Source organism: Tursiops truncatus, chromosome 2 (genome assembly GCF_011762595.2).
Source record: "Tursiops truncatus isolate mTurTru1 chromosome 2, mTurTru1.mat.Y, whole genome shotgun sequence".
In the NCBI taxonomy this organism is placed as follows: Eukaryota; Metazoa; Chordata; class Mammalia; order Artiodactyla; family Delphinidae; genus Tursiops; species Tursiops truncatus.
Window position 1 is genome coordinate 17,615,019 of NC_047035.1, and position 14,217 is coordinate 17,629,235.

The 14,217-nt window shown below is 38.2% G+C and overlaps 1 protein-coding gene across 1 annotated transcript; it reads left to right on the forward strand.

The window, feature by feature from the left end:
• Positions 1–614: 614 nt before the first annotated feature.
• Positions 615–8,799, forward strand: LOC101335421 (fascin). The gene is given in 7 exon segments (XM_019924196.2): positions 615–766; positions 7,371–7,604; positions 7,606–7,661; positions 7,664–7,865; positions 7,867–8,040; positions 8,042–8,771; positions 8,773–8,799. Coding segments are annotated over 7 exon segments (1,575 nt in total).
• The last annotated feature ends 5,418 nt before the right edge of the window (positions 8,800–14,217 follow it).

Consider the following 14,217-nt stretch of genomic DNA (forward strand, 5'->3'; position numbering starts at 1 on the left):
CTCAGACTGATTACACAAGTCCTTTACATATATTCTTTATGAATAGTCCTTTTCTATATTCCAACATCTAGCTGGTTTGCCTTTAGAAATTTCCTTAGCCATAAAGATATTTGAGATTTTAACCTCTATTCTCAACAGGTCAGAACATTCTGTTCTGAATACAAACATTGATGACTTATCCCTTTGCTCATGCAATTTGGTTCTTGGAGTTTCTTTCCCTTATCTCTCTCAGGTGAACTTATTCTAGTCATCAAAGACCCAGTTAAAAGGCTTTGTCTTCTGTGACTAACTTTAATGCTCATGCAAAATAAAATATCTCTTTCTTTGTGTTTTATAACACTTTCTACATTTTTTCATTAGAGCCATGACCACAATAGCTGTTCACACACCTCTCTCCCATGCTGTGTAATATAAAATCTATCAGATTAGGATTTACTTGTATGATCCTTCTATTCCAAAATCAACACCCTGCTTGGTACATGGTAGGCACTTTGAATCTCAGTCTATGCCAAGAGAGGCCATGTGTGATCCTGGATTTTAGGGGTTAAAAAGTCAGGGGATGAGAATTCTCATTTCTGGGGCCAACCCAGGGTATAATTTGGTATGTACTGATAATGGCTGTGGCTTGTGCAGAGTTGGAGAACGGCACCAACACGTGTAGCCTAATGGGATTTGATACTACAGCAAGGTTATCAGCATCCTGTCTCAGATATCAGGAAGTGTCTCGACTAGAAGCTACAGAGACTACAGGGCCAGCAAATCAACTGTTATGACTGACTCACTACTGAAGTCAGGGCCCTGTTTCTGGTAACATCTTCCCCTAGGACAAATAAGAGAAGAAAAAAGTGGTAGATGCTACACAAAAGGAGAGAGAACGTTTTCCTATGCACACATGGGGACAAACCCTGGGGATAGCCATAAATAAAGGCTTATCCATAATATGGATAAAGGATATCCATAAATAAACAGCTGCTTCTACACAGCAGGTGAGAGGGGAACCACATAAAGACTATATGCATTGTTACTGTGCCATAAATACATGTGTAGATATATACAAACAATAGGCAAATATTCACATGTATATTTATATATATGCATATGTACACAAAAATGTATGTATGTGTGTATGTGTATAGTTATTTTGTTAGTTAGTTAAAATTTTTCCAGTGTGGAAAGAAAATATATACAGCATGAGCAGGACACTTCTGCAGGAAAAGTGCAGAAGTTTGAGTGTTATTTCCTACTGTGGAAGACAAGATGCCATCATGAATAGAAGAGACAGTTTCACATATATTCACTAGAGAAAGGATTGTTGTTTTAACAGTAGTTTTTCAGTCATATATAACACATCTTAATTTATATCGAGATGTCATATAAACAGAAGAATCTGTCTCTAGAACTTTGTAAAGAAACTTCTCATCTGTAAACAATTGTGATTTCTTCAAAGTACAGAAAAAAGTTTCTCAGGTTAAAAAAGAAACTTTCAGGCATTTTAATTTAGTTAATATTCAGTAAGCTAAATAACAGCAGGTGAGAGGAGAGCCACATAATTTTATATTTAAATATAAATATAAATTTTATATTTATATTAGGAGAAATCAAAGTAAAAAATCCATGAAATTAAAAAGCAAAATTAAAGTGGAACAATTATATATATATATATATAATTTATATGTATATGTTTGTATAGATATATATGCATTATATTTATGAAGATGCAGATGAAAGCATCTGATTGTGAGGGTATTGTTAAATATATAAAAGATAATGGGGAACTCTATAAGAAAAGATTTCTGAGGATGTATCAGGGAATGGCCTCCAATACATATGCTTCAGCAGAGGAAGGCAGGACAAAATAGAGGCAGGTGTAAGTAGTTTTTTATGCATGGAAGTGGGAAATTGAGGAAGAGATCATCATGTTTTCTCTGTGAAGTAAGAGATAAAATGGTTTGTCTGTGGAAGTCTGGGAAGCATTGCTGAGTTCCAGTTTTGAAAAATGTGGGAAAGAACCAACACTTTCAATACAGTAAAGAAATCATCAGGAAGAAACTTGGACTAAGATTTACTGCAATTTTTTATGACTGGAAAGGGATGCTGATAACAGAACTGAGATGCCTAAAGGATCATATGAATTTAGAAAGGCGATGAATTGCAACTTTCACTGAGGCCCAGAAACAACCATAGCTAGGAAAGCAGGTTGTAATCCAAGAGAGTGATACCTGAATTTGTGATTACATAGTAGAAATAATCTACATTTAAATAAAATTCAGAATGTGAGAAAGAGGGGGCTAAGGAAAAAGTCTTAGAGATGAGGACATTAAGGATAGAGAGTCCATGGTTACACACTGGTATTACCAAGGATGATAAAGGCAGGATTTGGGTGGAGAAAGGTTAATGAGACAGTCACCAAAAGCTTTGGTAAACAACAGGGAGTGTACTAGATGTTTCTGTTGATGATGGCAATAACAAAGTGCTGAGAAATGTATAGTGAAGTGTCATGGATCTCAAATGAGTTGAAGGGTGTGGGTGTGCGTGTGTGCGCTAGTTTTACAAGAGAGTAGAGGACTTATTACTAGCATTACTACAGGAGAGTATAGAGTACAGTAATACTACTTCACCATCCAGGGGTACAGGTGTGGGAAAATAAGCAGCTAGCGTTTAAGGGGGCAGGTTAAAGTGGTATCTTCTGCTGAGAGTCAAGTTTCACTTATGGCAAAGAAATGAAGACGCTAATGATAGGGCTTTTTTGATGATTCCAGATTGATAGTTTTAGAGATTATGGTGGGAAAGTTTTGGAGGTAAAAGTGTGGTAGAGAGCTGAGTCCAGGAAACACTGGGGAGAACAATGTACAGTACAGGATAAAAAAACACTAAGCCTTGCACATGAGCCATTGACCAATTTAAACAGAAAAGAGACCAATGATGAATGGAGAACCCCTTTGAGCATGGTGTTATTAAGTGTAGGGACCTGATAGTTTGACTTTTTCAACAGGAATGACTATAGTCCCAATAGGTTCCAACTCTGTCTATATGACATACATTTGGGATGAAGGTGGTTAGAGAAACCACCACCATAATAAATTAATACATTGCCATTTTATTTATATATTAGCCCTCCCTAAGTCTTTTTAGTGTGAATCATTGTAAGAGCATAATAAGTTTTATTATATTAATACCATTGATTTTCTGCATCTGCAAATCTAATGTCCGGTCTTTAAATCAGTATCTTTTCATCAAGGTCATTACATTTATAGGAGGCAGAGACTTGCAGCCAGAGAGTCTACTTTGGGAAAAAATTACATTATCATACCTTTTCAAGCAAAACACATATGAACACAAATTTTTATCATATATGAAGAAAAAAATCAACCCATTAATCAGTATCACAATGAGACAGGCTATCCCCACTCTTGACCAAGAGCTTATATCTTAATTTTCTGAACTGTTAAAAAACATTCATACAATTGCCTATCTTTCACACAACTATATATCCTGCCAACTATCATTAATCTTTCTAAAGTAGAACTCAATTATAAGAGACCTTTGGAAAATGGGGGAAAAAAGTGACTACTTGATTTCTTTGACTGCTTTTGTTCACTATGCCAACATGCATTTTTCTAGACCGCTTTCTATATACTAGAAATCGTGTTAGGTCAAACCTCTGACCTTGAAGAGTTCATGAGTTTATGGTGTTCAATTCCCTCAACCTTCTGGCGATCCTACAGTTGACACACTTCAGTTTCTGATTTCATGTTGAATATTGATTTTCCAACATTTTCAACAAAGAAAGGTCATCCTAGCAAAAGATCCTTTACTTTAGTAACAATTTAAAATTTTTTTTCAAACACAAATGCTAAAACCCATGGCCTTCATTCAAATAAGCTTTCATTTAAACAGATTTTCTTCTTTTCTCAGACTTGAATTTAGCTTGTGACTTGACAGTTGAACAGCTGTTGACTTAAATTTCCATAAGACTGTATGTTTTGAAAAAGAAGATTAAAATACCTCACTTTTCTATTCAGGTCCAACAAAAACAAGGGCAGTTAAACCTAAACTATTTGGCTAAGAGAAAGGAGATAGAATTCTTTTCTTTTTCATTGTATCCTTTCATATCACTCCCCCATATCCCCTCAACCAGGATACACACACACACACACACAAAGATACCTCCTGTTCTTAAAAGGAGCCCAAACTTGATTTTTCATGGAGATTTGTAGAAACACATGTAATGAAAATAGTACTGTTTATTTGACATCAAAGACCTTCTATTTCTGTCTATCTTTGTCAGCAGCTTTTAAAGCAATCTTGATAGCTGGCTTTATTGGATAAAATAGTAAAACCTCCACAAAAGAAAGAAAAAAAAATAGAAATACTCAGGCACTTTAATTAAAACTTTGGAATAGAGATCCAGGATATTTTAGGTTAAATTCAGACACTCTAGCAGAACTTGTATGTACACATTCTTATTTGAACCACTCATTCGGTGCTCTTTCCTTTGTTTAAGCCTGGTGTTAATTCAAGTGGAAGAGTCGGAAGACTTTGCCTTCAGTATTTTTAAATAAAATAACCCTCTTGAAATGTATGTAACATTATAAAATCAGTGAATGCTACTTTTTTGGTAATCTGTTGAAAGGGAAATAATAAAAGTGGGTAAGACCCTTTTCTCTGATTTCACTGTATATGTAACCACGGTCCCCTCCATTCTGTTTTCATGTAGATGCAAAACAAAAAACAAGTGTACAGTTATCTTGGATCTTAAACTAGAGAAGAATTCATGTAGTTATTTAAGGATAATGAGCTACATCAACAGTATCAGTCTGGCCAACTATGTAGCAGGCTTAATCAAGCAAAGCTGAGTCAGGTGCAATATTGAGTTCGGTAGGGCACACATGAAGGTTCAGGTAAGTTAACTGAACCATAGGGAGCTGCCATTTAAAAACTAGATCTTCAGGGCTTCCCTGGTGGCGCAGTTGTTGCGAGTCCGCCTGCCGATGCAGGGGACACAGGTTCGTGCCCCGGTCCAGGAAGATCCCACATGCCGCGGAGCGGCTGGGCCCGTGAGCCATGGCCGCTGAGTCTGCGTGTCCAGAGCCTGTGCTCTGCAACGGGAGAGGCCACAGCAGTGGCCCGCGTACCGCAAAAATAAATAAATAAATAAAATAAAATAATAGAACTTCAAAGTTCTATACATATTTTATTAGATTTCACATTGTAAAAACATCCCATATGTAAAATAGTGTTACATGTTCTCCAGAAAAAAAGCATTTAATGAACGTGAATTTTTATTAAACAATTTGGAATACAATTCTGATCATCAATATGACTGAAATTCTATGAGAATCCATCCACTCACTCAGCCAGTGTTTATTGAGCACTTGCTGGCTTCATTCAGCAAACATTCTTTGAGCACCTTCTCTGTGACAAACATATTTGTGGATATTGTGGACACAAGAATGAAATGTCATGTCTCAGGTCTCAACAATATAGAGATGAATGACAGATTGCTTCTTCCTTTAAAGAGGTGTTGACAACTCCGAGAGAAGCAGGCATAACTAATTCTATGTCACAATAACATATAAAATAGGAATTAATAAAAAGGTTGTTAGTGCTAGATAGAAATCAATTAATTGAGTAGGGGAAGGATCAGGGAAGATTTCCCAGCAGATTGATAATGGTCCACTAAGGACGAGGAGACATTCCCTAGGTATTGCAAAAGAAGGAGGAGTTCTCAAATCTATGAACGCTAAGGAAGATTTTATTTAGTTTCGACATATTTTTATTTGATCTGCTTTTTCACTTATTGTATACATACATTTCTATATAAGCTTATTGCCCTAAACCTCATCATTTCAATAGCCATATTGCATTTTAATGCATGAATAAAGCACAGATTAATAAACTGTTCACTTACTATTAGGTATCTGGTTGTTTCTAGTGTTTCATTAAATTGCCAGATATCTCAGAAAAAAATAAATTTTGAGAAATGGAAGTACATTCACAGGATTGACCCTATAGTTTTACAGATGTTAAGAGTTTCAAGATTTATCTCTGAGGAAACTGCCACAATTTATTTTAAATACTACCAGTTATATTTAAGTACAGTTGATTTCCCAGAGTTTAAACAATTTTTTCTAGATCAACCATTAAATTTCAGCTTTACCAGGGCAAAGATTATCTCACTCATTAATATATACCTAGGACTTAGCATAGTGCCTGATATAAACACTCAGTAGTGAGCTGCTAAATGGATGAATAAATGAATGAATGGGTGGACACCACCATCTTAACTTACCTCTGTTGATTTAATAGGTGTGTTTCAGCATCATAGAGTTTGCTTATATTCACATGTTAATTTATTATTTTATCATCATATACTATCCACCAAGTACTACATTAATGTTATAGGTTTATGCTGCACACAGTCTGGTTCTTAACCAGTAGACATACTACCTATTCTTCCCAGCTAAAGCATGCCAGTCTGTTATTTGCACAACTCCAGGGATTGGTAATGACTATCTAAGCCTACTTTCTTCTTTGCCAGATATCCGCTTTTTCATCCAGCAGTGGCCATATCACCCATTTCTTACTATTGAGACTAAGATAAAGTTTTCTGAAAAAAGCTTCTTGGAATTATTTTTCTTCTTTTGTTGGAAAAAAAAAGAAAGAAAACCACCTGAGGAAAAACCCATTTTTATCAGCATCTCTCATGATGATTTACTTTGAATACCGCCATGATGTCTGGAGGTGTTGCAGCCATCTGGAAACCACATTTCAATATGCCTACAGTCAAAAAAAGTAACCAGCTTCAGACAACAGAGTAGAAGAATGTCCTTGGTAAAATTATTGAGTTGTATCAACTCTAGATTGCCCATCTCCGGACTTCCTTTTATTTAAGATAATTAAACACCGCTATTGCTTAAGTCACTCTGGGTGGGGTTTTCTATTATTTGTATCTGAAAATATTCCTGGCACAATTTTACTATGGAACTTTATGAAGGATATATTTAATAACGTTCTCATTTTTCTCATCACTGATCAAACTTCTTTTGATTTGGAATAAATATTACATTGTGTTTTTCTTTAATTTGACAAGTTGATTCTAGGTATATCCCTTGCAGTTTATTTCAGCTTGTGGAATGAAGGAAGAGATTAATTAATTAATATTTAAACTCAGATTTAAAGCCCATGAAAACATACTGACTTATATTTCTGTACTCCTTTTTGATCATTGTTGGAATTTATGTAGTCAATTTTTAGCTTTCTTTCCACTGGACATTTTTATTCTTTTTAATATTATGTCAAAAAATTGTGGTGATTGTAGAGCGCTGCTGAGGGTGTGCGCACGGCCGAGGTAGCTGACGAAGGAGCAGGGGGCCGCCGCAGGAACCTGCCACCGACCTCCCTGGCTTCACGAGCCTTGGGTTCACGGCCACTTTGACTGCCAACTGCACGGCCGAGGCCCCGCAGATTGAGTTCGGTCTCATTAACTGCAGCAACAAGCACCTGACGGCCGAGACGTTCGGGTCCAAGGTGAACCAGTGGGCCAGCAGCCTGAAGAAGATGCAGATGCAGTTGCTGGTGCAGCCGCCCGATGAGTTGGGCAGCGGGCAGCTACCTGGCGGCCTAGAAGGATGGCAACGTAACCTGCGAACACGAGGTGCCCAGCACTTTTCCATCGTGGCGCATGACGATGACAGCTGCAGGTCTCTTTAGTCCGAAGGACACCGGCTCTACTTTGGCGGCACTGAGGACCACCTGTCGCGCTTCGCTCGGACCGCTTCGCCGGCTGAGAAGTGGAGCGTGCACATCGCCACGTACCCACAGGTCAACATCTGCAGTGTGGCCCGCAAGAGCTACGCGCACCTGAGCGCGGCCGGCGGACAAGATCGCAGTGGACCACGACGTGCCCTGGGGCGTCAACTAGCTCATCACGCTGGCCTTCCGGGACCAGCGCTACAACTGGGACCCCGAGCCCGCCACCAGCTACACGCTCGAGTTCTGCTCTGGCAAGGTGGCTTTCCGCCACTGCGAGGCACCATCGGGGCAAGGGCACCAAAGTGGGGAAGGACGAGCTCTTCACCCTGGAGCAGAGCTGCGCCCAGGTCATGCTACAGGGGGCCGACTAGAGGAACATGTCCACGAGCCAGGCTATGGACCTGCCGGCCAATCAGGACAAAGAGACCAACCAACAGATTTTCCAGCTGGAGATCGACCGCTATACCAAAAAGCGCGCCATCCGCACCCACTCGGGCAAGTACTGGTTGCTGACAGCCACCGGGGGTGTGCAGTCCACCTCCTCCACCAAGGACACCGGCTGCTACTTTGACATCGAGTGGCATGATCAGAGGATTATACTGCGTGCCTCCAATGGCAAGTTTGTGACAGCCAAGAAGAATGGCCACCTGGCTTCCTTGGTGGAGACAGCAGGGGACTCGGAGCTCTTCTTCATGAAACTGATCAACAGCCTCATGATCGTGTTCCGCGGGGACCACGGCTTCATTGGCTGCCGCAAGGTCACGGGTATCCTGGATGCCAACTGCTCCAGCTAAGACGTCTTCCCGCTGGAGTTTGGAGACGGCGCCTACAACATCAAAGACTCCACGGGCAAGTACTTGATGGTGGGCAACGCCTCCTGGGTCACCAGGAGCAGCAACACCCCTGTGGACTTCCTCTTCGAGTTCTGCGACAACAAGTTGGTCATCAAGGTGGGCAGGCACTACCTGAAGGAGAGCCACGCGGGGGCCCTGAGGGCCTGCGCTGACACCTTCGACCACATCACACACACTGTGGGAGTACTAGGCCCCGCCTCCTGCCTCCCCTTCTCCTCCCTGCCCAGACCCCTCCTGTTCACTGTTCTCCAGGTGGGCTCCACTGCGGCCAGAGCCCCTTACCTTTCAAACTGGAAACCCAGAGAAAACAGTGCCCTCACCTGTTGTCCCATGTGGCCTCCCCCCGGGCCGGTCAGTGGCTCTGACCTGGTCCTTGGAGGGATTTCAGTTCCCTCTGCCCTCTCTTCTCTGCCCTGAGAGAGGCTAGAACTTCTTTCTTCTGACCTCAGACGACTCTGAGACTTATTTCCCCGAAAAGCCCAAGGAGAAGTGGAGGGCTGGGCGGCCTTCCCGAGCCCCTGGGAGTGGCAGGTGTGTAACTGGAATCCCCTGTCCCCTCCTGAGTCCCCCCTTCCCCCAATTCCCAGGAGCCAAGCTCTTGCCCCAAGCCTGTGGGAGGCCTCCCTGGTGCACCATCCCTGCGGATGGACAGGAGGGGGCTGGCTCCTGCTTCTTGTGCATGGAGCAGGCCTGGTTTGGTGGCCGCTGGGGCCTGGCCGCTGCCCATCCTGCTGTGGTGCAGGGGCCACAGTCTCGTTTCTTTCACTCTGACCTCACTGGAAGCAGAAAAATGACCAAATCAGTGTTTTTTGGTTTTTGGGTTTTTTTAATGAAATGTTATTGCTGCAGCAGCCCCAGGCAAGCCTGGTTGTAGCCATGAGTGGTCTTCAAGTGGTCCTGTGGGGAGCTCTTGAGACGGCATCTCCAGGCCTCAGTGCCCTGCCTGCCCACTAGTGGTAGGGCAGGTGGTGCACCTCCCCAAATTCAAAGCCTGTCCCCACCTTACCAGGGGGCTCTCATTGGCCCCCTCTCTCCAGTGTGCCCTAGCCCCAGTCCCGTGGCCTCACCTGGTGGTGCTGGGCCCCTCACGGCCTCAGCCAGAGCCCCTGGTGTGATCAGTTCTCCCCTCCTGACTGGACTCCTGGGTGTCAGGAGGATGAAGCTGGGCGTTGTGCTCAGCCAGGAGCCCTGTGGAAGCCACCTGGCCCCTGACTTGAGGCCCGCCCCTGCCAGCTCCCCTCACCTCTGGTTAGTGTCTACCATACATCTCACTCTGGGTGTCTTTGTCTTTTATTTTTTGAAAGTGTCATTTGTAGAACTCTAAATGCCCATGATACATAGTAGCTTCAGACTGGAAAGAGCAAAATAAAATAACACAAGTCTGCAAAAAAAGAAAAAAAAAGAAGTAGTAATTAAAATTTTTCATGTATTTTAAAAGCTGGCATGGTAAATTTTTAATTTTTAAAAATTCATTTCATTAATTTTAAAAATGATGTGTTAATTATTGACTAAATTAATATACTTTTCTAATGTTACTAACAATTTGTCAATTTCTGTGAAATATTCCACGAGGACTTAAATTATCAGGAGATTTTACTACATAGACAGAAGAGGAGCAAGTAATGTGACCACAGAGGAACTTGGAGTGATTTGGCTACAAGCAAAGGAATGCCAGCAGCCATCAGAAACTGCAAGAGGTAAGGAACAGATTCTCCCCAGAGCCTTTGGAGGGAATATGGCCCTGCTGACACCTTGATTTAGGATCAGTGATACTGATTTCCTATATCTGGCTTCCAGAAATATAAAGGAAAAAAAATTCTGTTGCTTTAAGTCATCAAGTTTGTTATAATTTGTTATAGGAGTCACAGGAAATGAATACAAATTTCTTTGATATCATTGTCATTCTTCTTCTACATAGACATTATTTGTACACTGCAGTTTAATTAAAAGTTTTTCCTCTAGTAATTTTTGTTGATTTTCTTGGATATTCTCATATACAGTGATCATCTGCAAAAAAGTTTTTTTTTAATTCTTTGTTTCTTATTACTGTATTTTTGTACTTTATTATTATTATTTTTTTTGCTATTATAGGTTTTGCATGAATTCCCAATGCAATACCAAAAGAATGACAGGGTTGTGTTCTCAATTACCTACATCTTGTTTTTAAGAAGAATTACTGGCACTTACTCACTGAATAGAATGATTTCTTATTCTCTTAATGTATATTTTTGTTTTATACATCTTTAGAAATATCAGGGGCTTTTACAGTATTTTACCGTATAACAGATGTAGAATGATATCAAATGACAATCAAATTATAGTGTAATACCTGTGAAATACATACATCTTATGTGACATATTAAGTTAATCATTTCTTGATGGTTATCATCATGTGGTTGAATTTGTATATTTATACATATACATATATTTAAAGATCACTTTGCTAATAGATAGTTTACCCACTACTCACCTAAGAAGTTTGCCAAATCAAGTCTTTGGGGTTTTTCTCTAAGATCTTGGAAGCAGAGTTACCTGTTGATAAAAACTATAGAGTTGCAGATTCTGAAGGAAAAATTTCCAAGTACTGAGAAAGCAAATGTCACAAAGTATTTTTCTTTATTTGAAAAATAGGGTCATAGAATGATGATGCCAAATTGCCAAGAATAGAGGATTTTAAGCTAGAAAGTGGCATATTTAGGCCAATATTGGAAGGACTGAAGGAATGTCTCAGTTTTTCCTAAGAGGAAAATAACTGGATTTAGAGGAATGTAATTAAATGGGACAGATCCATTGTCTGCTTCAACACGTGGTATCTAAGAGCAATGGCAATTTGATAGGGAAGAACATACAGTTCAGATAATTAAAACTGAGTTCTTGGGAACCATTGAAAAATCCTTGCAAAAGCCTCACAAGGAAGTGGTGAAACAATGGAACTTAAAGGAAATGTGGATGTTTGGTCAATGAGCCCATGAGCCACAATCAGGAGAAACTAAAACCCAGAAGACACTTCTCGAAGTGTTCTTCACAACTTATGTCTCTGTTCCTCCACCAACTCTATAAGGAGAGAAACCCCCAAAACATTGCTGAGATGAATTTCTTCCAGCCAGATCAATGGAGATCAGAGCATAATTATATAAATATATATATGTATATATAAAAAACACTTATTTTACTTGATTGTGGTGCAGAAAATTTATACATACTAAACATGTCTTTCTTCACTAAAAGTACTTAACCACTGAGTTATACTTTAATGTAATGTATAAATTATGTTTAGTCTGTACCTAAATTCATGAATGGTGTGCCACTCATTTTTCTAAGTTATTTTGGCTATTTTTTTACTAATTTATATACACACATATGTTTGGAACAGCTATGGAATACAGAGATTATTCTTTTAATAGTTGTAAGCATTCTTCAGGGAATCCATTGGCCTTTGTCTTTTAAAATTTATTTTAGTAACTTTTACAGTATTTTATTATGTTTCTTGATTATTCTTGGACTTTATTTATTTATAAGCCCATAAAATTGATGTCTTTGCCACTTCAATCTACTCTGGATCTTAAGTGCAGCCTATGTTTACATTAGGTTTCCAGGTTCCTGTAGACACTGTTGGCTGATACTGAGTTTATTGTCAACCACAATGCTTAACATTTCTTTCAGATAAGCTTTTAAGTCATTTTTACAAGCCTCATAGTTATACATTTGACCTTTTCATCCCAAGTGTAATAACATATTAGGAATTTTATTAAAATCCATCTTGCATGAGTGATTCTATCAAATATAGTTTTTAAATAATGTTGAGTAAACGAATGGTTTTTGGAGTCTGATTCTGTCATACAACTGCTACTGCTCTTCAAATTTGATAAGCATGACCTTTTTAAACTTATTTGAACTGTTGCATCAAACAGGGAAGAGAAAAGTGTTCTGGGGATGTCCCTTAAAAATTCCCTTAATTTTGATTTCAATCCATTAATTAAAGCCTTTTGGGTTCAGTTGTTCAACCATTTATGAACTCAACCTATTTTATTACATCTAGCATGTTTCTCCCAATATAATGTTATTATGAGTTAGCAGGTCAATACACTGTTATAGTCCAGACTCACCCTCTCTACTGCATTTCCTTAATATATTGATCTAATAATACAGGTAAATAAGTTAATTTGAAATTGCAATTTGAAATTGCAATTTCAGATGGCTTTTCTTACCATTTTCCTTAAGATTTTTCAATGCTATATTGTTTGAGATAGATACATTAACTATTGTTAATTCTGTTATCCACACAAGCCTGGTAAAGTCTAGATTATTCTTTTGCTTCTAGTCTATTGATGTATTCTACTTGTAGACAGAGTACTTTTGAATTTTTAAAAATCTAGTCAATGATCATATATTTCTATAGGGAGGTTAAGGTCATTTACATGTTACCTTATATATGCATACATGTTATATGTGTGTGTGTAATTTGCATGTATGCATATATATGTGTGTATACATATATACATACACATGCATATGTGTGTGCTTATGTGTGTTGTGTACGTATATATAAAATCCTAAGCAATGCTAGAAATTTACCTTTAGTCGTTCTTATTTCTTTTTATAAATTTATTTGGCATTTAATGACATTAAACATTTATTTCCTTGAACTAGAATAATTACATAGGTCCAGAAGCAGATGGGACATGCAGAACATGAAAATAGTTATTTAATTTGCAGTAAGCAAATTTGTTTTTCTTTTTCAAAGTTTTATCTAGCTGTATAGTTCTTAAAATACACTACAGTACATCATCTAGTCATTCTCAATATTTTAACAAATATTTTAAAATAACTTGTGATAACTATATTGTTTTATTTATTCACTAATATTTTTCTAGGTAAATCTTTAATTCACATTATGGAAGACTGAAGAAGTAGCTTAACACTATCTCCTAAAGCTATATATCTTCCGCTATTATCTCTTGCTTAAAAATGTTTTGAAGGATAAGCTTGTATGTTGTCACACTATACAGATTTATTTGTATTAATACATTTTGCTTAACAAACCTAAGTCTATGCTAACATTTAAAGCTAATTATCTTCCCATAACTTATATTGTTAAGTTCTTAATTATCTCTTGCTTGGAGCTTTGCAGTAGAGATTATTGGCTGACAGATTATTCTTGTTCCTAGATTTGAAATATATTCACTTTATTCTTTTAAAGTAAAAAATCATTTTGGCCAAGTTATATTGATTTAAATTCAACTATATTTATTTAGCTTCCCCTACATTCTTTCACATGGGCTTGGCATTGAGATAAAATATTATTTATCTTTATATTTCTTATTCTTTTATTTCTGGCAGCTCACTTGTTTTTAAAGTTTCAAAACTTTTACATCAATGTCTAGATAATTGTCTTTTGTTGATTGTGCCTGTCAACACTTTTGAATTCCAAGCTGAATTTATTTTTTAATATAAGAAATACATCCATAATGTTGTTCTGAATATGTCTGAGGATACTGTGGGTTCTAAGTTCTGAGTCACTGAAAAAAAAAAATAAAATTATGTCCTATTTGTACTTTTACTATAGAAACAAGCATAGTACCTTCAGTTATTTATCTGCATCAAAATT